General features: G+C 46.7%; 1 protein-coding gene across 10 annotated transcripts in view; it reads left to right on the forward strand.

Annotated features, from left to right (window-relative positions):
• The window catches only part of SLC2A9 (solute carrier family 2 member 9), a 226,976-nt gene that overhangs the window by 30,448 nt on the left and 169,917 nt on the right, over positions 1-26,611 (forward strand). For 8 of the 10 annotated variants that reach the window (XM_072737784.1, XM_072737785.1, XM_025998312.2 and 5 more), the window contains 2 exons: positions 1,222-1,322; positions 8,932-9,030. In XM_072737784.1, coding sequence (XP_072593885.1) covers positions 1,260-1,322; positions 8,932-9,030 — 162 coding nt within the window. In that variant the 5' untranslated portion in view covers positions 1,222-1,259. Of the gene's footprint in view, positions 1-1,221; positions 1,323-6,186; positions 6,381-8,931; positions 9,031-26,611 lie in introns of those variants that run through there. The other 2 variants (XM_025998305.2, XM_072737786.1) reach the window with 1 other exon arrangement.

Genomic DNA, 26,611 nt, shown 5'->3' on the forward strand with positions numbered 1-26,611 from the left:
TATTAGTAAGTGCATCTATTTCTAATGCTAATGGATATTCTTTCATAGATCCTCCTCTGCTTGTCAAGTAAGATTATGAGCATTTTCCCGTGATGTTAAATATTCTTTAACATATTTTATAAATTTTTTTAATTTTAATTTTTATTTATTTATGATAGTCACAGAGAGAGAGAGAGGCAGAGACACAGGCAGAGGGAGAAGCAGGCTCCATGCACCGGGAGCCCGACGTGGGATTCGATCCTGGGTCTCCAGGATCGCGCCCTGGGCCAAAGGCAGGCGCCAAACCGCTGCGCCACCCAGGGATCCCTTTAACATATTTTATAAATGCTACATGAGTAGCATAGTTTCCATATATGGATGTACCATAACTCATTTAAACTTCCCTGTTAGATATTTTTCCTTTCTTTTTTTAAAAAAATGATTTTATTTATTTATTCATGACAGACACACACAGAGAGAGAGAGAGAGAGAGAGAGAGAGAGAGGCAGAGACACAGGCCGAGGGAGAAGCAGGCTCCATGCAGGGAGCCTGATGTGGGACTCAATCCTGGGTCTCCAGGATCACATCCTGGGCTGAAGGCGACGCTAAACCATTGGGCCACCGGGGCTGCCCCTAGATAATTTTTTCTATTGTGAATACCATTTGTTAACAATCTCAGGCTGAAATCTTTGTCCACGCTCTTTATTACTCCTTTAGGATAACTTTTTATACATGGAGGGGTTGGGACCTACATATTTTTATGGCTCTAGAAACCTATTTCCAAACTCCAGAAACCTGCCCATTTTTCTACTTCTGACCTGCCAGGGATTCTGGTTACAATCTTGGTGAATGTTTCCAATTTGACAGGAGAGATTGGCATTTGGTTTTAATTTACACTGCTTTTATTTTCATGTCTTGAAGACAGAAATTTTGGTGTTTCCAAGATGTGTGGCACCATAGGAATGACCATCTGAACAAGAATGTTCTGGGGAGGGGCCTGTATTGAATAAGCAACATGGCAAGCATGGGAAACACACCAGCCCAGCCATCCTTCAGATGGAGACAATGAGGCCAGAGAGGAGTATGGAGGCGCCTAGATCTCCAGGGGAGCTGTCTGCACCACACCCCCCACCCCGTCCTGGTGTCCTCACCAGGCAACCCCTCCATTTGGAGCCACCTCCCCTAATTATGTATTGGTGACAGCAAGTGTCTAATGATTTCTTTCTTTTTTCTCTTTCTCAGGAACAAGGAAACCCAATCCAAAATCTGAAACATAAGCCATGAAGCTCAGTGAAAAGGACTCAGCACATTCCAAAGAAAGTGATTTGGTGAAAGAGAAATTGGTCAGTCCTGGTTTCCTTCTCTCTCCCTGTTCTGGTAACACTGGGGCAGTCCCTCCTGGCACCCTCGCTGCTCTCTGGGAGATTTAGATGGAGGCAAGGTCAGGCAGAGAAGAGAGAGCAGGGGATAGAAGTAAAGGTATGTGGGAAGTTGCCATGTGAACAGGAAAGCATGTGGCTTGAGGAGGTACAGGCCACTGATTATATTGTACTTTGGTTGATGATGATTATACTGTCTGCTGGTGGCCTTCGGGACTTGAGCGAGGGTCCCCCACCCCAGAGATCATTTCACAATGAGGGAACACGGATGTGTGACAGTGATGATGTCTCTATCCTTGAGGATATGCTGAAACCCATCCCCCTGCCCCACCACGAGGCCCAGTCCACCTGCCCTCTCCTCCAGGACGTCCTGGGCACTCAGAGAGGCTCTTACTCCTCAGGACTCCTTGGGCCTTTTAATCCAGACTCAAAAACCAAAGCCAGTGGCACCTGCTCTGGTCTGGCTCTTTACACGGGTCTCTCCTTCGGTTCTCTCCGCCACACAATGGTGAAGATATCACTGCCCTTGTTTCACAGGTGAGAAACTGCAGCTCAGAGAAGGATGAAGCCACTTGTCCAACGCTCCATAGTTAGAGTGAAGGGAAGCCAGTCTTGAACCCTGGTCCCTCTGTGCCTCATCTGTGATGGGTGCAGAAGCAACCAGGACTCAGAAGAAACTATGTCCATATTTTTAATAAACCTTATTAGCAGGACAAAGATCAATTCAGGTGTATTTATCAAACCACCAGGGAAGTGTGGAATTGGAAGACTGAGAGTGACTGTCCCCACCCACAGGTGTGAAACGGAGCTTCAGGGAGGCTCAGCCACCATCTCAGGTCATCCAGGGATGTGACAGTGATTCCCTCCAAGGACACACTTATATCAGGTTGAGTCAAGGCTCTGCTGTCTAGGCATTTGGTGTAATGAAGGAAGGGGATTAGTCATCTTAATAATTCTGCTTAAATGATATTCAACTAAAAAAAAACTACCCCCCAATTTTTTTTTCCTTTCCTGTTGGAAAATTTTATCTTGTCCAAGCTGATTTTCTAGCTTTAGGACATCATCCAGAGGATAGTTTGAGTTCTGTTCCAGGAGTATCTACCTGGCCCCTTCCCTGAGCCAGGTGAGAATCCAAAGAGGCTCAGGACACTGGATTCCCCTAGTCAGACCACCAGGATAAAGCACCACATGCAGGGGGCTTAACACCAGAGATATACTTTCTCACAGTGCTGGAGGCTGGAAGTCTGAGATCAAGGATGTGGGCACAATTGGTTCCTTCTCAGGCCCCTGTCCTTGGCATGTAGATAGCCATCTTCTCCCTGCATCCTCACATGGACCTTCCTCTATGTGTACCTATGTCCTAAGCTCTTCTTATGAAGGTATCAGTCATAATAGATTAGGGTCCACCCTAGTGACATCATTTTACCCCACTCTCCTCTTTAAAGACCCTGTCCCCAAATGCAGTCACATTCTGAGGTACTGGGGGTTAATGGTTCACCTTATGAATTGGGGGGGGGACCTAGTTCACCCCATAACAGACACACAAAGTCCCTGCCCTTGGTGAGCTCCTGTCCGGAGGCACAGGCCCACATGAGGACAGACAGTTATAAGTAAGGATGGTCACAGCCAGTACAGTTGTGAGCAGCATCCAGAACACAGAGGGGCGGGGGGGGGGGGAGCCAGGGGAGCTTCTGGGGTGATCTGGTGAGAGATCTGAGTGCTGATGGATGAGCAAAGTCATGGGTAGTCAGAGGGCAAGCCTGAGCAAAGGCCAGGAAAACCTGGCATGAGTAGGTACTCAACAAATAATGGCGAATGGGTGTGTGCATGCAGGATTAAGTATCAGAAGAGGATGATTGTGTCCCAGCCCCACGACACCTGGGAATATTTGTCTAGTGACCACATCCTTGATAGAGTTAATTTTCTCAGGGTCTGCTGGAGAGCATGGGGCTATAGGCCAAGCAAGTATGGGAATGGCACTGCCTCTCCCAAACTTCACTTCTTCCCTGTTATGTCAGCCTAGCAGCTCCTCAGATGGCTGTTAGAGGACTCATGATATCAAGGGTGTGAACACATTGGGCCAAGGGCAAATTAGCATAGACATGTTCTGGAGGTGAGGAGGAGGGTGCTTGGGGAACAGAGAAATCTCGAGTAACTGTGGTCCAGCCCAGTGAGCTGTAACACATCGTGCTCAATGCCGAGAGACCAAGCATGAGCACTGGAACAGGCCTTGGCAATTGTCCAGGGACATTGACCTGGCCCCCAACCTCCTTTTACCACCGGGGACACTAATACCCTAGCAGGGCTCAGATCTTTCTACACAGAGTACACACGATGGCCTTTATTTAGAAAAAAGTGAGAGTATTTGGGTCCAGATATGGCACATTATCTGGGGACAAGGTGACTTAAAAAAATAATAATGAGTATTCATTGCACGCTTGCTGTATGCTGCATGCTGTCGTACTTGTGTGGCTCTTCTACATGCTTTTTTGAGTATAAACTCACAGAATATCCCACAATTGAGTCTATGAGGTGGTGGCAGGGTTGTGCCCATGTTACAGAGGAGGACATTGTACCATAGAGAGCCCAAGTGACCTGTGCAAGGGCTCACAAGTTGTAAGTGGCTGAGTGGAGGCTCAACCCCAGGCAGTGTGCCACCACGTCTGGGTTTTAAACCACTAAGCTGTGGCAAAGCAAAGGGACAGCTCCTATCACCTTCACCAAGGTGTCCCAGAAAGTAGAGCTGTTTGCCATCCGGAAAAGCCCTGGGAATTTGAGATCACTCTCCTGCCCCCAGGAAGGAAGTGCAGTTAGCGAGAAGCCCAGGCTCTCCAAATAGCTGGAGCGCTGGCCTGGAACTTGAGCTCAACTTTTAGGTGTGTGACCTGGAGCAAGACACTGCTCACCCCTGGGTTGGTTTGTCGACAGGCTGGGGGGAGAAGTTATGGAAGAGGAAGTCTTCAGGCCAAGCACTGCCTCCAGGCTGCTAGGCCAAGAGGGGACATGAAGTCTGCACATGTCCAGTCTTAGGAGATGGGATAGCCTGTGGTGCAGGGCTGGACCAGGGGCAACCACTGGAGGATGGTCTCCTTCCACCCCTGGGATCTGCATACCCTCTGGCATCCACCCTCAGAGCTCTAATTCAGCAGGTCTTGGATCAGGGAGGTTGAGTGAGGAGAGGTGTACAGGGACAGCTCTGCCAGGGGCTCGTGTCCACACTCGGAGTCTGCCGGTGGCTGGTGGACATGCTGTGCTCCACTGGCAGGGCCTTTAATGCTTGCTGGCTTTGGAAGTTCTCACAGCACAGGGATGTCCCAGACACCAGGGACCTCCTCCCCTTGGTAGTTGAACTTTAAAAAAAAAAAAAGATTTTATTTATTTATTCATGAGAGACACAGAGAGAGAGGCAGAGACACAGGCAGAGGGAGAAGCTGGCTCCCTGCGGGGAACCTGATGCGGGACATGATCCCAGGATCATGACCTGAGCTGAAATGCACATGCTCAACCACTGAGCCTTTCCAGGCATCCCTGTAGTTGCACATTTGTGTTGACCTCTTGCTCTTGGGGCCTACTGAGTTTTCAACCCCACTGGGGAAACATGAAACAATTTTAAATGGCAGAGAGTGGGGGAAGATCACTTGATTCAGTTTGAATTTTAGCAAGATCAGGTGAGATGTCCTGTTAGTCACGATGAAGCCAGAGATAACCCATGGAAGGGCCTGAGATAAGGGGGGGAGAGAGGGAAGGAGGAAATGGAAATGAGGATGGACTTAAAGTCCCCATCAGGACCGCACCCTGTAGGTCCCCAAGACACAGGGAGGCAGCTGTCCTGGCCCCTTCCCACCGCTTCCCGTAGCTCAGGGCCCAGCCATGCTCAATTATTTTGTTCCTCCGCCTACCTCAGGGCATCTATGCCTGTGGGTCTTGGTTCAATGACCCCCCCCCCCCATCCCCACCCATGCCCCTTCTCTGCCTGCATATTCCCCGGGCTTACTCAGGAATCTCCTCTTCCAGAAAGTCTTCTGCGATCCAGCCCTAGTTTCAATGTCTGCGATCCACTAAACCTAGTTTGCTTACTTCTTGTGTCTTTGTGGGCTTGATGCCTGCCTGGCCTTCTAGGGCTTCTGCATTCCCCAAACATACCATCACCCGCTGGCCTCTGTCCCTGCTCTCTGCCTCCGGGAGCAAATGGCCGAGGCACACTGTCCTAAACTGTCATGATTAAAGATACTTGTCTGACATCTGGGGCAAATTGGCCACATGGTGAATTAATTCTCATGATGTCGAGTATGCATTGAGGGCTCCTGCCTCCTTATTGATTTCCCTACAGGGGCAGGCGAGAAGGTCTTCCCCCTCCAGAGCCAGTGCTGAGTGAGCAGGACAGTGGAATGGCCAAGTGGCAGATCATTTTTCTTCCAAACCCAGAGCCTCCCAATTTGTTCCAAAGCTGCAGGGCGGCCATGCCCACGTCCAGCAGGCTGCTCAGGGGCTGTGTGTTTTCTGTTTGAGCCTCAGAATAACTACGGGATGGACAGTCCTGGATGGATCAGTCTTCTCATAAATGTGGTAGCTCAGAGAAGCAAAGTGACTTGGCTAAGGACAGGGTTAGAGAGGCAGGGTTGGGGCCCCACCAGGCATCCCCTGCCGTCAGGGACGCGCCGTTCTGTCCCAATCCTTAGACACCCTGGGTTTATGCCCAGTGCTCCCTCTCTGCACGCTGGCCTTGCTGGGAGGGAAAACCAGAGGATTCGTGAGAAGGCAAGTTTCCCTTCCAGGACTCTTGGGTTGCCCCTCTGACTGGGAGCGGGAGACAGCCCACGGTGCCCATTTCCTGTTCATACGAGACAGAACTGCCGCATTTCCTGCCGGGCCCCCGCCCCCTCGTGGACTCTGCCTCTTGCTCAGAGATGCCCTGGCCCGGCTCACAGCCTGCGGAGCATGGACTCCCGGGCCCGGGCTCACCCAAGGGCTGCCAAGCGTGGCCGCACCCCAAGAGGGACCCCGGGCAGGAGGACCAGAAAGGTAAATGCAGAAACAGGCCTGTGGACCTGCCATGGGGCTCAGAGGCCCAGCGTGGGAGGCTGTGCCTGCCTCCCTCCGCTGCCTGAAAGGCCTGGGGCCCTGGTCCCCGTGACCTTGGCTGTGGAGCTCTGGCTCTGGGGCTGCAGTTTCCCTCTGGCAATGTGCCTGTGCTTACGAAATGAGGCCACGGCAGAGAACTGCCTTGCACAGGCTGGGTGGCGTCCCCTTTTCCCTCCCTGCCCCCACAGCAGGTAGCCTCTGTCCCTGGGGCAGGTGATGAGAAGTGGTGGGGACCTGCTGGCCAAGCAGGGGCAGGGGCCCTGGGAGAGGCTCCCACCTGCCCTGTCTATCCTCTGATGGGTGTGGACAAAGGGACAGGGATCAGGGCTGGAAGCAAGGGGCCCAGGGACAGATAAGTGACTATGGAGCATGGGCATTTTGTCTAAAATGCAGCTTGTTCTATTGCTGAATCTGATACAGTTCAGCCTCTTCTTACAAACAGTAAAAGATTCTGGCCCCATAGCTGGCAATGTCCATCCCGGTGGCTTATAAACCCCTTTTCTCACCTCCATCCGATCACTAGCATTTACTGAATACCTTCTCTGCAGTAGGCATGGTGCCTGGAAGCAAGACCCCCACCCTCAAAAAGTAAGACCCTTGCCACTGACCAGCCTCTGCCGCTAACGCTCATGGGCACAGTGTTAACTCAGCGTAACAGCCTAGGGGGTGGGGTCTGTTATCATCTCCACTTTCAGATAAGAATACTGAGTCACAGAGCAGTGATGTACTGGCCCAAGGTTACAGGCCTAAGTTGCAGATCCCAGGTAAGACGGAGTTGAATCAAAGAGAAACGTAGGGCAGCCTGGTGGCTCAGTGGTTTAGCAGTGTCTTTGGCCCAGGGCCTGATCCTGGAGACCCGGGATCGAGTCCCACATCGGGCTCCCTGCATGGAGTCTGCTTCTGTCTCTGCCTCTCTCTCTCTCTCTCATGAATAAATAAATAAAATCTTAAAAAAAAAAAGAGAGAGAGAGAGAAAGAGAAACGTAAACATGAGGAGTTGGAGCTTTCAGAGAAGAGGCTGGCAATGGGCCTTAGATACAAAAGTCTCTAGAAGGGGGAATTTCAGGCGTACAGGCTAGGCCAAGAGAGACGTTGGCATCTGACCTGAGCAACAGCCATTCTGGGTAGCAGGCTGCAGCAGAAAGAGTAAACAGCCCTTCTGAAGACTCCCTGTGTGCACGTAACATTCTAAACATCCTCATCCAGCAACACAGTGAGTCCGCAACAACCTGCACAGCCAGTGGTGTTATTAGATCCATTTTACAGCTCGGCAAGCTTGACCGAGAAAGGTTAAGAAACTGGCTCGGGTTCTCACAGCTGAGTGGTAGAACCATCCAGCACCTCTAGCACTGCCCCCCATGCTAGAGGAGACAACTGAGGTGGGCAGAGCAGGGAGTCGGCTATCGGGGTCCAGCTTTCCCTTCCAAACAGTGTTTGACTGACACAGTTGCCTGAACTGTGGGCCTCATCTGTTTTGTTGCCGGTGAATCCCTGGAGCTTTATCAGGGCCTGGCCTGATAAGCACACATGTGCTAGCAGAGGTGATAGCAGAGAGTGGATTCTAAGAGCACCTGGGTCCCCTCCATCTGGAGAGTGGCCCATATTCCCCTGGCCAGCTTAGGATGGCAATTGCTCCCACTGCCAGCTCCTGCCAGCCAGGCAGCTTTTGCCAGGGGGCCTAGATGTTTCTGCTCCATGGTCCTGTCTTGATTGTGACCATCCTTGGATGAGGCCAAAGGAGAGGATTACATGGAGGCAGATGCCTCGTTCTCCGGGCTGAGGCCTGTATCTCTCTTGAGGTCCTTGTCCTGAGGTGCTCAGACTGGCCTGCAGATCGACAGCTGAGTCTGGAACAGCACGTGCAGTGCTGTGTGTGCGTGCATGTGAACGTGTATGCACCTGTGCAGCTGTGAGCAGCCTCAGGCCCTAGACACTGTTCCCAGATGGAGAGCCGGTGGGGGAGAGGCAATGGGATACAGGGGGACACTGCATGGGCTCCAGCCCCCATCCCAGACAGCACCACGGACGCCTCTGTGCCTGTTTCCTCACCTATAAAATCAGCATAACATAGTACTGATCTGAGGATTCCATGAGACAGTACCCCAGAAAGTGCTCTGAACAACGCCTGGCCCACACCTCTTCTAAGCGCCAGCTGCTACTGCCGGTGGCTGAGTCTGGCTTTGCTTTTTGCTCCGATGTGATTCAGAAAGTGGCCAAATTCAGCTGACATAATAGTGTGTGGCTGCTTGCGCAGCACCCGCTAAGGGCGTCAGGTCTGCGAGTGCCTGTCTGTTGCAGCCGTCAGAGGCGAGCGGAGCTCCGGCCTGCGTGGACAGAACTCACCCAGGACCCCTGCCTGCGCAGGTGGGCCCCGACAGGCAACGCACCTGCGGCAGCCTCCCCAGACCAGGGGACAGCCCGGGTACGTCCGGTGGGCCCCTAGCTGTGTGCCCGACTGCCAGATCTGACGTGCTGTCCTCTTCCTTCCCAGGACTGGTCCTGCTTGCTCCTCGTGGCCTCCTTCGTGGGCGCCTTCGGCTCCTCCTTCCTCTACGGGTACAACCTGTCGGTGGTGAACGCCCCCACTCCGGTGAGTGCCCCGCGGCTGCGGGATGCGCCCGGCAGAGGGCGCTGCGGCCACGTGCAAACTTCGGGTGCTACCTGCCCAGCCGGCTGGTACCTGATGCTGCAAACCTTGGCAGGCTGGTTCTGTAGCAGAGGGTCTGGGAGAGCGGGAGAGAGCCAGAGGGGGAGATGGGAGACACAGAAACAGTGGTGACAGCACGGGGTGTTCAGATCCTTGCCGAGTGTCCTGGGAGAGCGCAAGGCAGGGAGGGGGGGTCTTGGGAGGCCCAGGGGCTGATCCTGAGGGACTTATTCCTCTGCATAGACTCCGAGGAGCCAGAGACCTCATGCATAAACATTTTCCTGATGTTCTTTTTGTGTTTATGACTTTTAATCATAGCTAGAGGTCACTTGGGTATCTGTTGGGTCAGATCGATTGTTGGCTTTTGTGTCTGGAATCAAGACATTAGGCATGTCAATCAGGAAGAAGAGGCTGTAAAGCAACCAAAGGTGTTTATTTGGGACCTTAGGATTTGCAATGTGAGAGGCGGGGAGAGGATGGAGATTGACATTGCGCTTGGAATAGCAATGGGGAGTGCAGGGTTATAAGGGCAGACCCCAGGAGGCTGGGTAGCTCGTTTTGAAGGAGTTGCGATTGGTGCTGACAGAAGAGTTTAACTGACCACCTAATGCAGGATTGGCTCTGGAGCAAACGAGTGCTACCTTCTCTCTATTTCAGTCCACAGTAGAGGAGGTCTTCCAAGAGGTGGCCAATGTGCAAGTGGCAAGTCATAATTGACAAAAGTCAAGACTTCATGGTGTTCCCAGAATTCAAACAGGAGTCAATAGGCTCTGCCTCCTCAATATTCTCCCCACCCCATTCTGAGGGACTCTCTTAGCAATACTTACTTCCCTTTTGGAATGTCCTTTTACAAGTGCGTTTCCCTAGGCCCTCCTAATGTCTCCCTGTCACTTTGCTGGTTTGGTTTGGTTCTGCCTACCTAGACTATTAGGTCTAGGTGCTACCCATTCCTGGGGGTGCTGGCTTCTGTTTGACCTACCTCCACCCTTTGGGGGTAGGGTGAAGGATGTGGGGGAAGGCTTCCTGGAGGAGATGATGCCTCAGTGTCATCTTAAAGGCAGAGTAAAAGTTGGGATCTGTGAAAGGTTTGCAGGAATGCAGGTGTGATGCAGTTGGAGCACAGGAGGCCTTTTGGGGAGCATAGGGCAGGAGCTAAAGGAGCAAACAGAAGCCAGATTAAAGACTTTCCTGGAGGCTTTTCAGGCTTTTCCTTGTTTGGGGGTCCAGTACCTCCATGTGCAAAACTGGACAGTTGGGTCTCAAAGGGTTCCCAGGAGCCCTAGGCCTTTTTAAAATTCAGATATCTTTCAAAAGTCCCACAATGTCTTTAATAGCTGGTTTGTCCAAACTAGGAAAATAAAAAACAGTACCTATATATGTGACAGAAATATAAAAAAATAATTACAACTTTGAAATCTAGATGTAGATGTTTATTATTCTATTCCCTTACTTTTCTATGCATTTGAAAAGTTTTAAAACATAACGTCCAAAATAATTACATCATTACATCTCTACAAATGTGTCTACATATATGCAAGAAGAGGGAAGTTTCTAAATCATGCTACTGAGCCTGTCCTGTTCAATGTTGTCAGCAACTATGTGGACAATAATATAGGAAGGACGTCTATGATGTTTCTTGGTGGATGAGCTAGAAGGAAAAATGAATGTGTTAGGAAATGACACATGTTAGAGTCATGGGCCAGGACAGTTCTGATTTCTGTGTTTTTTTTTTTTTTTTACTCTGTTAACTCTTGTACATTTTGGGGTTCTGTGTAAGTTGATTTGAAAAGCGGATTCTGACGCTAAGACCACTTTGAAAACCAGGGCCCTCAGCGGCCTCCTCGAATTCTTGCAGCAATCAGTGGCTTTGACTTTGTCATTGTGCATCATCCCGACACGGGGACCTGATTTGTCCATACTTGTCTTTAAAAGAAGATTAGAAGTTTACACTCTTGCTTTATCTTGACCGTTCAGCAGAAACTCCAGCAGAGGGTGGAAGACCTTTGCACTCATGGTTTGTGGAGCAAAAAGCCTTGTGAAACTTGAACCCTGAATAAAATGACGCAGGCAGAAAAACCTAAGTTCACACAACAGTGGGCAGAAGAGGCAGGATCAATTCGGTCATTCATCCATTTACAACTTGTTTGTAATTAATAAACCTTATTTTTTAGAGCAGCTTTAACGCAGTTTACAGCAAAATGGAGCAGAAAGTTCAGAGAATCCCCCCACATCCCTTTCTGCCCACCCCCCATGCACTGCCCTCTCCGCTATCAACGTCCGGCACCAGAGGGGTACGTTTGTTGTCATCAGTGAACCTGCCGCGCTACATCAACATCACCCAAAGCCCACGGTTTACATTGAAGGTTGATTCTTGGGCTGCGTCTTCTATGAGTTTTGACAAATGTAGAATGACATGTACCCACTATTGTGGTATCTTACAAAACAGTTTCACTACCCTAAAAATCCTCTGCTCTGCTATTCCTTTTTCTCTCCCTACTAACCCCTGGCAACCACTGATCTTTTTACTGTCTTCATAGTTTTGCTTTTTCCAGAATGTAATGCAGTTGGAATCACATAGTATGTGGCCTTTTCAGACTGGCTTCTTTCACTTAGGATTATGCGCTTTAGCTTCCTCCATGTCTGTCCATGGCTCAAAAGTTAATTTGTTTTTGTTTTTTTGTTTTGTTTTGTTTTTTAAAGCTGAATAGTATTCCATTGTCTGAATGTACTAGTTTCTCGAGCCACTCATCTGCAGAAGGATCTTGATTGCATCTTTGCTTTGATGACTATGAATAAGGTTGCCATAAACATCCATGTGCAGGTTTTTGTGTAGACAGAAGCTTTCAGTTCACTTGGGTAAATACCAAGGAGCATGATTGCTGAATCACGTGGGAAGAGTATGGTTAGTTTTGCAAGAAACTGAGAAGCCACCTTCCTAAGTGGCCGGGCGGTTTTGCATTCCCAGCAGCACTGCGTGAAAGTTCCTATTGCTTTCCATTCTCACCAACATTTGATGTCGTTAGTGCTTTGGATTTGGGATCTTCTAAAATAGATGTGTCCTGGTATCTCATTGTTTTCATTGTAATTCCCTAATGACACAATGATGTTGAATACCTTTTCATATGTTTTTTGAAAAGACAGGAATATCTTTTCATATGTTTACATATCCCTTTTGGTGAGGTGTCTGTTCAGATCTCTTGCTCATCTTTGACCTGAGCTGGAGGCAGATGCTCAACCAACTGAGCCGCCCGGGCTCCACTTGTCTATTTCTTTAATTGGATTATTTGTGCTGTTATGGTTGTGGGTTTTTTAAGAGTTTGTTGCATATTTTGGACAACAGTTCTTTATTAGATGTGTCTTTTGCAAGTATTTACTCCCAGTCTGTGGCTTATCTTCTCATTCTCTTTACATCGTCTTTCCCAGAGCAGAAGTATCCAGTTAGTTGATGAGGGGTATTTCAGTGTCTGAATATAATAATGGTTCATCTAATTTTCCTTATAGGTCTCTTAGCTTTTGCCTTATGTACCCTCATGCTCTGTTGTTAGCATATACACATTAAGGCTTGTTATATTTTCTTGGAGCATTGGTCCCTTTATCAGTATGCAATGCCCCCCTTTTTCCCTATTAACTCTTCTTACCAAAGTATTCCCTGTCTAAAATTAATATAGTTATTATTGCTTTCTTTTGATTCATGTCAGCATGGTGTATCTTTCTTCATTCCTATGCTTTTAATCTGTATGTGTCTTTATATTTTAAGTAGGTTTCTTGTAGACAACATATAGCTGGGCCTTGTTTTTTGATCCACTCTGACAATCTCTGTCTTTTAATTGCCATATTTAGTTCATTGACATTTAAGGTGATTATTGACATAGTTGGGTTAATAGCTATATGATATGTTATTGTTTCCTATTTGTTGTGCTTGTTCTTTGTTCCTATTTTTGTCTTCGACACTTCTGCCTTTTGTGGTTTTAACTGAGCATTTTACATGGTACCATTTTCTCTTTCCTAGCATATCAATTTACCTCTTTTTTACCTCTTTCTTTCTTTTTTTTAACTTTCTTTAGTGGTTGTCTGAAAGTTTGTGATACACATTTTCAACTAATCCAAGGCTACTTACAAATAATACCTTGCTTCACTAGTAATAACACTTCACTTTTATAATAGCAAAATATTTATAATTCCTCTTTCCCACCCCTGTATTATTCATTTCACTCACACATAAGCATTTTATATAGATAATCAAATACATTGCCGCTATTATTGTCTTGAACAAACTGTTATCTGTTAGATTAATTAAGAATAAGAAAGAAGGGGCACCTGGGTGGCTTGGTTGGTTAAGTGTCTGACTCTTGGTTTCAGCTTAGGTCACAATCTCAGGGTCACAAAATTGAACCCTGCATCAGGCTCTGTGCTCTGTGTGGAGTCTGCTTAAGATTCTCTCTCTCTCTCCCTCTGCCCCTCCACCCTCAAGTAAATAAATAAATCTTTAAAAAAAAATGAGAAAAAGTTGTTCATTTTACCTTTACTTATTCATTCTCCTGTGCTCTTTTCTTTATGGAAATCTGTGTTTCCAAGCTTTATCTGGTTCCTTCTCCCTGAAAAACTTCATTTGACACTTCTTGCAAGGCAGATATACTGGCAACAAATTCCCTCAATGTTTGAAAAAGTCTCTACCTCTCATTCACTTTTGAAGGATAATTTTGCAGGATACAGAATTCTAGGCTAGCAGGGTTTTTTCCTCCCCACCTCAGTATTTGGGTATTTTACTTCATCCTCTTGCATGGTTTCTGAGAAGTTGGGTGTGATTTTTATCTTTTATCTGCTATAGGTAAGGTTTTTTTCATCTGGCTTCTTTTAAGAGATTTTTTTTTTTTAATCTTGGATTTTCTGAAGTTTGAATATAATATGCCTGGGTGTAAAATTTTTTAAATTCAATTTGCCAACATTAGTTTCAGACGTAGTTTTCAATAATTCATCAGTTGCATATAACACCCAGTGCTCATCACATCACATGCCCTCCCTAATGCCATTACGTTTTTGTTGTTGTTGTGTTTTTTGTTTGCTTGTTTGTTTTTACATTTATACTGTTTGGTGTTTTCTGAGCTTCCCGAATCTGTGGTTTAGTGTCTGACATTAATTTGAGGAAATTCTCAGTCATTATTGCCTCAAATGTTTCCTCTGTTCACACCTCTCTCCTTTCTCCTTCTGTGTGTTCCCGCTATGTGTATATTACACCTTTTGAACTTTTACCACAGTTCTTGCATATTCTGTTCTGTTTTTTTTTTCTCTTTGTTTTTCAGTTTTGGAGTGTTCTGTTGTCATATCTCAAGCTCAAAGATTCTTTCCTTGGCAGGGTCTATTCCTCATTTCTGTTACTTGATTTTCACTATTGGTTGATCTTTACCGTTTCTTTTTGGTTCTTTCATAGAATAGCTATCTCTGAACTTACATTGTTCATCTGTTGTTGCATACTGTCTTTTCCCAATTAAGCCTTGAGCATATTAACCAATTAAAAAAATTCCCAGTCTGATAAGTCCAATCAATATTCCTGCCTGCCATATCTGACTGGCTCTGATGCTTGTTTACTCTCTTCAAACTGACTTTTGCCCTTTAGTATGCCTCATAATTTTTTCTGAAAGATGGAATGATGTACAGGGCAAAAGGAACTGCAGTAAATAAACTTTTAGCATTGTAAGCCATGAAGGGAGAAGAAGCATAAGACTATAGTCTTATGATAAAGTCTCAGTCTTTTGGCCAGCCCTTAACCCTAGACTATGAACTTCATCAGTGCCTCTTAGGTCCTGCTTACTCCCTCCTTAGGTGAGACAGGATGGCTAGAGTAGGCTTGAGTTGGGCATTTCCCTTCACCCAGATAGATTAGGTTCTGATAAAACCCCAACAGGTAGATTAAGCTCTGGTAAAATTGTTTCTCCGGAGGGCAGGCCTTGCAAAGAACAGAATGCCTTGATGTATTTCAGAATGATTCTTTTCCTCTCCTCTGCTGGAAACATGAGGGGATTTCTCTTGGATATTCGCCATGAGGATCTTTGATAGAGTTCTTGGTGATAAAACTCACAAAAGTGTATGCAGGGGCTGTGACTAGGCACCCCTAGAGTTTTAACTCTGAGCTATGTCTACACTGAGCCTCGAGCAATTTGTCAATCACAGTTCAGGTTTTCCTACCCTAGTATTTTTTTCCTTCAGGGGTTTATGCTATGGATTTTTGCTCTAGTAAGTTGTGATTCTCTGTCTGTCTGCCTCTTCAAATTTCAGGACAGAAGTTTGCCCTCTGACTTCATTTCTCTGATTGATCTAAGAGTTGTTGATTTTTCAATTTGTTCAGCTTTTTACTTGTTAGGACAGATTAGTAGCTTCCAAGATTTTTACATGCTGGACTAGAAACCAGAAGTCTCTTTTAACAAATATTTACTGAGAGCCTACCAGGTGTTTAATGCTGGTGATCAGGAAAGGCAACATGGCATTTGAGCTGAGTCATGAGAGATGGGAGGGGATTTCCATGGGCTTCAGGGGGAGAGCCTGAGAGCTGAAGCATATCCAAAGGCCTGGCCATGCTGAAATGCTAACATGTTGGGAATAGTTAGTAGAGGTGTAATATGCTGGTATCCAGAGGAAATAGGGAGATGGAATGGAATAAGAAGTGGAAAAGTAGGATGGAGCCAGAAGCAAAGGGCTTCAAATCTTAAGCAGCAGATTGAGATTTAGTCTATGGGCCCTGGGGAGCCATGGCAGGTTCCTGAGGTGGGGGTGATATGACTTATCTTTTAGAAAAAAAGAACTTTATTGTCAGTGGGAAGAACAGAAGGGCCCAGAGCTTGGAGGTATTTAATGGGAGAGACGATGAGCTGAGTTGAGAGGGTTTGATAAGTCATCCTTCTAATTCAGGAGAAGAGATTTCTGAAGATCTACACATGGTTAGGGTGGCTTTTAAATTTCAGAATATTAATAATAAATTTTAAGACAACATCAGTAACAACACACATGAAAAGATCACATGTTAGGTGCCAGCCCTTCCTCCAAGCACCTTCCATGCATTTGTGCCATGCATCATTATGACAGCCCTATGAGGTGTGTTTCATCATTATCCTCATTTTATAGACGAGAAAACTGATGTGTACTGTTAACTGGCTTGCTTGCTCATGGGCACACACAATAAGTGGGTGCCAGAGTATGACTCTGGCCTGTCTGGCTTCAGGGCTCACATGCTCGAGCATTAACAGTGTCCAGTTTTAGGTAAAAGTTTTGGGTTTCTTGATCACTGGACATGTTTTTAATCAGGTTCTTTTCTGTGCCAGCCAGATTCACAACATGAGACGTAATGTTGTGGCTCTACTTTTGTGGCTAGCATGCCCTGCACACTGTTCAGTCATTGTGACAGTGTGAGACATTTTTAGCCTGGTGTCCTCAGGCTTTGGGGACCATGGCTCATTATACACATTTTAGAAGGGCCAAGAGAGCCCTAAATGCAGTGCAGTGTCCAGCCTGCGTAGACACAGAGGCCTGGGAAGAATCACCCATAACTGCTTTCCAAGATCTACTCTCCACTACTGAGGGGGACACAGAGTTGATCACTAGCCTGTCATCTCTGCAATAAAATGCACATTCCAGGCACATAGAAATTCTCATAGACATACTAGCATATTAGTCTATTCAGGCTGCTGTAACAAAAATGTCACATACTGGGAAGCTCAAACAACTGACATCTATTTCTCATGGTTTTGGACGTTGGAACTCTTCAGTCAGGGTGCTGGCATGGTCAGTTCCTGGTGAGGAGCCATCTCCTGGCTCACAGGTGGCTGCCTTCTCATTGTCCCCTTGTGGCAGAGACAGTAAGCAAGCAAGCTCTCTGATGTCTCTTCTTATAAGGGCACTAACCCCACCTTGAGGGCCCCATTCTCAGAACTTCATCCAACCCTAATCACCTCCCCAAAGCTCCATCTCCAGATACATTCACACTGTGGGTTAGAGCTTCAACTTGTGAATTTGGAGAGAACACCACTGAGTCCATAGCAGTTAATTGTTGACTTTCATAACCATGTCATGGATGAGGAAACAGAAGTTAAAAGTTTAAGCAACTTGCTCAAGGTCACACAGCTAGGAGGTGGCAGGTGGCAGAGCTGAGATTCGCACTCAGATCTATCTGAATCTGAGACCCATGCCGTTTTGGCCACTTCACTATCCACCATTGCCAGTCTCCAGAAGTCAGGCAATGGGGGAGCCTCGGGATGGTAAAAAGGCAAAGGATGATTATGGGGAAGGCCTAAAGGACCCACAATGAGCCCAGTGGGCTGTTTACCTGTGATACCTGCTACCAGAATGACTGTGCGGGCTTTGTCTATGGCAACTCTGGAGTTTTAGGGATCAGTTCTGATGATATTGGGATGGTATCACCACTAGAGACCTACCAGTACCTGAATCCTGCCCTTAATCCCTACTTCCTAGGGGCTCTCCTCAGAGAGGGCTCTACATCTGACCAGTGTGAACCAGAAGAGAAATGAAGGACTGCTTTTGTATTGGCCAGGCCAGCACCGAAGCCCTCCCCTACTCACTCCCATGAGGTTGTGGGTCAGGAATCCCCTTTTGTGCTCTGTCTGAAGGGGTGACACAGGTCCTACCTGACATTTCATTTCTCCCTCATGTTACTACTCAAATGCAGAGAGGATAGGCAGGCAGTAAATCCCCCTGTACCTGGGCTGGGTGTTCACCTTGCTTGTATCATGTGGTTAGGTCTTGGAGATGGCAAGATGGAAGGACACATGTTCTTGTTTTCAAGACCAGCAGTAGTAATAAGATGTGCTGAGCAGAGATATGAACGCAGGGCCAGGGAAGGACATTATTCTATCTGGGGAGGGCAGGGGCTGTGGCTTGAGGGAGAGAGTACAGGGCTTTCTGGGAATGGTGAAGAGCTGGGGTTCTGGACAGCAGGCTCTCAGGGGTGGACGGAGAGGAGGCTGGGAAGGGGGCCAGGGCCAGGCCAAGGAGAGTTCCAGAGGCCAGAACAAGAGCACTGGCTAGCATTGCCTAGCCTTCTGGTGCCAGAGCAGGGCTGAGGGCCAAGGCTCAGCCTGGGAGTCCATTCCAGGGTGTGAGTCACCCCAAGCAGGGGTCCCCATCCCCAGCACACAGGCACCTCTGCAGGGGGGGCAGTGATGAACCCCTCATGAGTGACTGTTGGAATAAAGGAGGCCTGATGGAGGAGCTCAGTCCATGTCTAGCAATCATGCCCCTTTGCAGTGGGCATGGGGAGGGGTAAGCAGGCAGCCCAGGGTCCAAGAGCCCAGGATGAGGGCAGAGACCCCAGCGACTGTAACTTAATACAGGTGGAAAGGGCCCACACCTAGGGGTATTTTTTTGTGTGGGCTCTGGCACTTTTGAAGGAGAAACTGATCCTCGTTTGCACAGAGATGCAGATATTGGGGGCAGAGGGTATCTGCCCACCGAGATGGCAGACAGAGGCTGCCACGAGGGGTGCTGATGAAAATCAGTCACAGTGGACACATGGACCCAAATAAAGGGATGCTGGCTTAGTGATGACATAAGGCCCTTGAGGCCTCTGCCAACCAGCTTTGCCTCCTCAGCAGTGGGATAATTGGGGTGCAGGTGGTGGTCAGGGGGAACACAGAGGGGCTGCAGGCCATGGCTGTTTGCCACCAGGGCAGAGTTTCACGACTTGAATAATCCACGTGGTAGCAGACATTGGCACTGGCCGCTGCCCAGCCGCAACTGCACAGATGCTCGGTGCTTCTCTCTCCCCAGGTATTTGGAAACTTTCTGGAATACAGACAATGGAAATGGTTGGTTGCCACCTATGAGCACTGACTACGCTTGTCTGTGTTAGGAACAGTTTGCGGGGCATAAGATTTCATCCCCCTTACAATCCTGTGAGGGCGCCATCACTCACTCCCTTTCATAGATGAGGAACCTAAGGCCCAGGGAGGTTAATGTATCTAAGTTCCTGGGGTAGCTTGGGGGACCCTTTAACCCCTACTCCTTAAATTTTCATAGGTTTCCCCTCAAAACAGTCCCTCTTGAATGTATATCCTGTCCACACCCCATTTGGAAGAGAACACCCATGTGCCTTATGCATTCATGAGGGGTCCTTGGCCAACTTTGGACAATGGGATATGAGCAGAAGTGAATATAGCCCCTTGAGGACAAGCCCTTGAAGATATATTCCAGAAGGTTCTCAGTTCTTTCTTCCCCCAGATGGCATAGGTACAAGATGTTAGAGAACTGTCTGGGAGGCAGTAGGCACGCTAGACCCTAGACAGAAGTCTTTACTTTAGCCACTGAAGCTTCAAAGTTTCTGTGCTGTGATGGTGCATCCACTGCCATGACTAAATACCTCAGCAGCTACCTCTCAAGCCAGTCTAGCCTGGCCCACTGCAGGGATTCTAATTGGTTTACCTGTTTCTACTGTGACTCCTACGGTTTACTCTCAACCCAAAGGCCCGAGGGATCCTTCACAAACTGAGGCAGGTCATACTGAGCCTTAGCTTAAAACCTTTGACAGCCACCCAGCACACCTAGAAACCAACCCAGATTGCTGTGGCCTATATGCTAAGGGGTCAGCTCTCACTACTGACACATTCCCCACACTGCCCCTTCTTATCCACGTGATCCCCCAGTGCTACTCCTCAAACACACATGCACATTGATACCTTAGCACCCTTGCACGGCTGTTCCCTTTGCTGGAATGCTCTTTCCCACATTCATTCCTATGCTCTTTCCTCTGATTACTTCTGGCCTCTGTTCAAATGTCCCCTTCTCAGAGATGTCTTTCCTGACCGGCCCATCTGAAACAGCACTTCGCCATCACTCTAGCTCCCGCTCTAATTTATTTCTCTTTGCAGTATTTAACTCCATCCGAGATATCATATGTTTATTTGTTTCTTGTATATCCTTTCCTTTATTTTAAAATTTAAGCCCCATGGAGACATAGTCTTCACCCTAGAAAAGGGTCTGGCACACAGTAAACCTTTATAATGAATATTTGCTGAATCATGAGTAAATGTATAAATTTTAAGATTTTTAAAAAGTTCTTTCTGTGTAAATGCAGTTCTAAGGCAAGCCCCCTATATCTCCTCACCCTTGACCAAATTGCCAACTGTCCTGTGTAAAAATTCCAGTGCTGCTTTGGTCACATTCACACAGACAGGGATGTGAATGCAGGTCTGTCTACTTCTAAAGTTTATCTTCTTTCTTCTTCACCAAGCTGATCTGCTGGAGCTTTTGCAGACTTTTGGCTTAGCAGGGTACAAGGTCTTTGTCCCAACTACTCTGTTTTATCTTTGTAATGAGAAAGCAGCATTAGACAATAAATAAATGAATGAGTGAGGCTATGTCCCAATAAAACTTTATTTACTGAAACAGGCAGAGGGCCAGATTTAGCCAATTGGCCCATTGTTTGCTAACCTCTGAGCTAAAGGTTCTAGGAAAGGAGTGAGGCTCCAGTAGATGCTGGTGTCATTAGGAGCCAGAGAGCTGACTGGCTTAATGAACAATTAATCCATGAGTGGCGCATTTTCCCACAGATGTTATATTTCTTTATATTTTTTCTTTTGTCCATTTATTGCTACATATCTAAGCCTTTGTCTTTTCTCTCTCCATGACTAATTCTAACTGGCATACTTGCATCTGGTCATCTATCTATCCATCCATCCACCTCTCTACTTTCTCTACTTATCTGTCTCCTACCTATCTACTTTATCTATCTATCTTTGATCTACTTTATCTATCTTTGATCTACTCTATCTATCTATCTATCTATCTATCTATCTATCTATCTATCATATACCTGCCTACCTATCTAAAGCATTCTGATGCCTTTGTAAAAGGCTGAGCATAATCCAGGGCTAATTTACACACCAATCAAATGTAACATGATGGCTGAAATTTTTAAGCAGTCATGCATGCAGGCTAAAGATGCCAATCTGAAACCTGGTGAATAGCCTCAGATTTGTGCCATTTTAAGCCTTGCTCTTTAGTAGGAGAATGCTTCTTGCTTGAAATCTGCTTCATTAGTACTGCTACAATAGTCTGGGGCTGCCAGAGTTGTGGTGGGAGATTTCCCCTTGGTGTCTGAGGGCCCCTGGTGTCTGGATCCCACCTGAGAGGCCACTGAGTGCTGGATGGGGGTGTCAGAGGCAGGACGGGAGTTTCTAGGTTTCTGGGGTTGCTGCTGGGAGCCAAGGTGGGTGCCAATATTTGGGAAGGCAGAACTGATGTGACTTGGGTGAGGTGAAGTGTCAACCAGAGCATGAGTCAAAACTCTTCTTGCTCTAAGGTATTGTCTGGAGAGCCTACAGGAAGACTATGAAAGCAGTATTCTAAAGAAATGCAAGGTTTGAGCCTGAGTGAACAATACAGAGCCCAGGCCCCACAAAGATGAGGATAGAACCAAAGGGGATGGGGCTCAGGTGTAACCAAACCAGAGTAGCATCTGGTGAGGAAGGGTGGGTCAGCAGGTTGAACCCACAGGTACATGTAAGGGGCCAACTCAAGCAGGATGACCACTGGGGTGGGCATTAAGAAGAGTCATCAAGAAGGACCAACACTGAGCTAAATGAGTGTGTCAGATAGGAACCATGAATGACAAGGAAAATGAGAAAGCAGACAGGGACTTCTGGGGCTAGGAGTCCGACAGGAAGGTGGACAGGAGGGACCATTTAGGGCTAATTCCAAGATGGAGAGTGAACACTTGGCACTCATTTTCCCATTCCTGGCCTATAATTCAGACGAGTGCTTGGAGGATTAGCAAAAGCACAGCAGATAGGATCCTGCATGTCCAAGTGTCGTCCCACATAATCTTGGTCATTCTCTTTCCCCAGTGCCCAGAGGGGCTTCTGTTGCAAAGGTTTGTAATGACTTCAGATGTTGACTACCCAGAGGTAGGCCAAGTTCAAGATTAAGAACACAATTCTCTAAAGACTTCCCTCATGTCACACACCAGCTGTAAGCTTGGGGATACCAGGGCCACCCATACTTCTTACAAACTGGGGAGTTCCCATTACTCTCTTAGTTTTGATAAGTTCCTGGAACGACACAGAGCACTCATGAAAGCTATAACAGCTAGTTTTATTATAGCAAAAGGATACAAATCAGAACCAGCCAAAAGAAGAGACATAGGGTGAGGTCTGGGGGTTTGAAACACTAAGCCTCTGATCTTCTCTCTGCAGAGGTAGGATGCGTTACTCTCCCAGTAAATAGACATTTAACAATATGCAGAGTCCTGTCCTCCAGGGATGCTCACCCAAGCCTCTGTGTCCAGAGTTATTAATGGAGTTTCCTTACATAGGCATGATAGATTGAGTCAATCCTAAGGCCCCCTTCCCTTCTTGGAGGTAGGGCTGATACCACCTGGCATGAAGCTCCAACCCTCTGATCACCTGGTTGGCCTTTTTGCTGGGACCAGCCCCTCACCTGAGTTATCTCATTTGCATAAATTTTTGGGTTGGGGCTGAGAGGCCCACCATGAATAACAAAGAACCTCTGCTCATTCAGGAAATCCCAAGGGTTTGGAGGCTATTTTCCAAGCACAGGGACAAAAGCGACCCCAAATCTCAATTATCTAACTATATATATATATACATGTGATATATGTCATACACATGTATGTTCTCAACCTAAAAATACCCAAAGATGTTTGTTAGATGAATTTATAAATGAGAGCAGGAAAGAGTGAGAAAGGAAGAATGAAAATGAGAACTTTGGGCTCATTCATGAGGACTTAATTGAAACAAAACCAGAATCCAACAAAATAGCAGTGAATGGTTTGACTTTTGTAATGAACTACTTACTCATTGTCCCATTGATTTCTGAGCTGGTGACATTTGGTCTTTTCTTGAGACAGGAGACAGAGTTTGACCTTTTCGGTGTTAGTACAGTGGACCCCCCACGCATCCCCCATCTGTGGTTCCACTTTCTATGGTGTCAGTTGGCCTCAGTCAGGAGGCCACAGACACTTCCTGTGTCCTGGAAGTCTACGATCTTCCTCCTGACATATCTTCAAAGGACAAGAGTGGCCTAATGATATATCATGGTGGCTCTGTCACTCACCACATCTCATCTCCCCACCCAGGCATTTCATCATCTCATGTCATCACAAGAAGGAAAATGCAAGTACAGTACAATAAGGCATTCTGAGAGTGAGTGAGGCCACATTCACATAACTTCCATTATCATGCAGGATTATAATTGTTCTACTTCATTATTATTATTACTGTTTTTAAAACTATTTTAAAATTTTTAAAAAGATTTATTTATTTATTTGAGAGAGAGAGAGAGAGAGCACATACAGAGGGAGAGGGAAAAGCAGGCTTCCTGCTGAGCAGGAAGCCAGACATGGGGCTCCATCCCAGGACCCTGAGATCATGACCTGAACCAAAGGCAGATGCTTAACTGACGGAGCCACCCAGGCGCCCTTCATTTTTATATTGTTAATCTATTACTGTCCCTAATTTATAAGTTAAACTTCACCATAGGTATGTAGATATAAGAAAAAACATAGTACATGTAGGATTCAGTACTATCTGCAATTTCAGGCATCCTCTGGGGGGTCTTAGAATGCATTACCTGTGGATAAAGGGGGGGGCTACTGTACTTAAGCCCAGGGCTTCAGCAGAACACTTAATTTGACTCTCCATGAGTTCCAAGCAGAAATGGCATATTTCACCCTTTTCTTCTACCCTAAGGGCAGGTAAACAAGCAGTGATAAAGAATAAAATCATCTTTCTACAAGAGCAGAGCTGCCCCAATTAGCTGCAGATGTTAGATGCCAGTCAAAGGAAAGATTTCAGTGAACTAGCAGAGAGCCCAGAAGGGAGTTCTGGTCCTTTCAATTAATCCCACCCCATGCTGCTGTTTTAGTGAGTGCTCCAAGAGCCCCAGCACTTTGAGGGAAGCAGAGGCACATGGCAGGGCCCCTCCCTGTGGCCCAGGCCTGCTCTCAGGGAATCTGGCAGGGCGTGATGAGCATGGATCATATCAAAGACATTAGTGCTGGACGGGCTGACAGGAAGGTGCAGTGGGGCTCTGCATCTTGGCAGGAGACCCCTGGGATTACAGGAGAAACCTGTGCATCTTGTCATTACAAGGAAAACTTGCAATTGTTTTTTTGTTTTTTTTTTTCTTTTTACTGGCAATTATTTTGATGAAGCAGGTATCTCTGGATAATTTAAGTGTGGAACAAGACTGCCTTTAATTTTTAAAATCAAGGTCTTTTCCTTTTGTTTTTGTTTTCTTCTGTCTCAACCTCTCTCTCTTTTTCTTCTTTTTTTCTTTTCTTCTTCTACTTCTTTTTTTTTTCTTTTCTTTTCTTTCTTTCTTTTTTTTTTTTTTTTTGCCTCATCTTGTCTCAGTAGTTATATAAGCCAAACAGGCTTCCCTTAGCAAAAACAAACAGCACAAATTTAAAATTCTATAATTGAATAATAAAACTACTGCTATGAATCACTTTCTATCTTCCTCATTTGTACAGCAGCCCACATGGAAGGCACTGTGATAATAATCCCACTGTACAAATACAGGAGCCTGAAGGAGGGAGACTGGGTAGTTGGCCCAGGAGGCTGAGCTCACAGGCGGTAGCCCATGTCTGAAGAAGAGTCACAACCTCAGCCCAGCCTGGAGGCCATTTTTAATAGCCTTTATCTAAATCTACTCTGTTTTCCAAAGATCATTCATATCTCCTGTTTTGTATCTTTTGGGAGGGGCTTAATATTTATATTGTAAGTATTTTTCCATGTTCTTGAAAATCTCCCATCACCAGGATCTCTGATAGTGCACACTGAGGCATCATGTGGGTGTCCCATCTTCCTAATGTGGGTCTCTTAGATTGTTCCCAATATTTCTCTAGTTATAAAATGCTGCTACACTGTTTAAATCAGGCGTTGTGAGTCATTGTTTGGTTTGGTTGGGATTGAATCAGGCTGACAGAGCCGCTGGCTGACAGGAGGAGGTACCTTTCCAGGCCTGCAGGTATTGGTGTCTGTGTGTTCTAGACTCCGGGTACCACATGTGCCTGCTCCATCCTCTCAGGCCCCCAGCTTATTGGAGCTCAGAAACCTGCATCTTTGGTTCAGAATTTTCCCATTTCATAAATATTCTCTGAAAAAAAATGCCTTTGTTGAACCTAATGGAGAAGGAGCCATGGCCCCATCAGGGCTTAGGGGGAAGCTCTGTGTAGAGGGGTGAAGGCAGTGGTTGCTGTAGCCAGACAGAGAGAATAGAGGATAGGTTACCCCAGCAAGGCTTACAGTTGGGAAAACTTGGAAGGGCGCATATCAGAGTTGGGACTGCTGGTGAGAACAGTCCCAACAAGTATAACTAGAAACATTCTGTTTCTGACCCATCGGAGAGAGGTGCTGAGATTTACTGAGTGCCTACTACAGGCTGGACATCATTCTGGGGACTACATACCTTCACTTAGTCCTCAGGGGTCCTATTTGCAGGCTAGGGTTTTTATTCCTTTTCTATAAATTATTCCAGAACTGGTGCTCAAAACCATCACCCTGAAATTGGATTGGATCAGATATCCTATGAAAGCCGCTGATGCCTCAAGACTGGTTTTGAGAAGCCATAAGCAATTTAAACAGTAGTGAAAATTCTCATTATTTTTATTGATGATAATATAAACCAGAGGACCTACAGAAAGGAGTAGGAAGTGTTATTTCAGAGTAAATGAGAGACATGTCAGTGTGAATGCACTGACTCCCTGCAAACACAGCTATGCAAGCTCTCAAAAGAATGTTCTAGTAGGAAAGAGGCCCAGGATTAAAATTTTCATTGAATAACAAAGTTATTTGGGAGTGCATACACTCTGCTGCTTCTGCCTAGGGCCAGATTTGGAAAATGAAACGTTCTTTCTTCATTTCCTATATGATCAAACTCAAAGGTTCCCCCTCTTCCCATTGTAAAAGTGATTGGCGGAAGAACCCAGGGAGCTCTGAAAGTCTTAACTTGCCTGACTATTGCTTGCAATTGATGCATCCTCTTCCATTGGCTTCAGTTTTCATTCTGGAAGCCAGCTGTGGGGAGTAGAATATACCCGTGTGTTTCAAGTACAGTCAGTTAGCTGAGCTCCTCCCGGAGAATCACACAGCAGGGAGAGAAACCCCAGCAAAGACATGCAGACTAAGCATCAAGCCATGTCAGAATGGGACCTGGGCATTGTCCTTAGGGCTTGGAGCTGTGTCAGGTCCCCAGGATCACCCTTAGATGCTCAGTAGGAGGACCCAGCATGTCAGGACTCAGCATGCCAGGACTCACTACTCTCCACCCATGGCTTGGATTTACTCCAGTGAAAGAATTCAAAGAAATGCAAAAGGAAAAGGCACATGGGACAAAGCCAGAGGAAGCCAGGAGCATGCTTCCAGAGTCTTCACCCTGTGAAGTCACTTAATTAGTCCTCCAGCAACAAGTATGACAACACATGTGGAATGTTGTCCATCCAGGAATCTCATCAGACACTGAGTTCAGCGTTTTCATGAGGGGCTGGCTGGTCCCAACT

This window comes from Vulpes vulpes, chromosome 14 (assembly GCF_048418805.1).
Source record: "Vulpes vulpes isolate BD-2025 chromosome 14, VulVul3, whole genome shotgun sequence".
NCBI lineage: Eukaryota > Metazoa > Chordata > Mammalia > Carnivora > Canidae > Vulpes > Vulpes vulpes.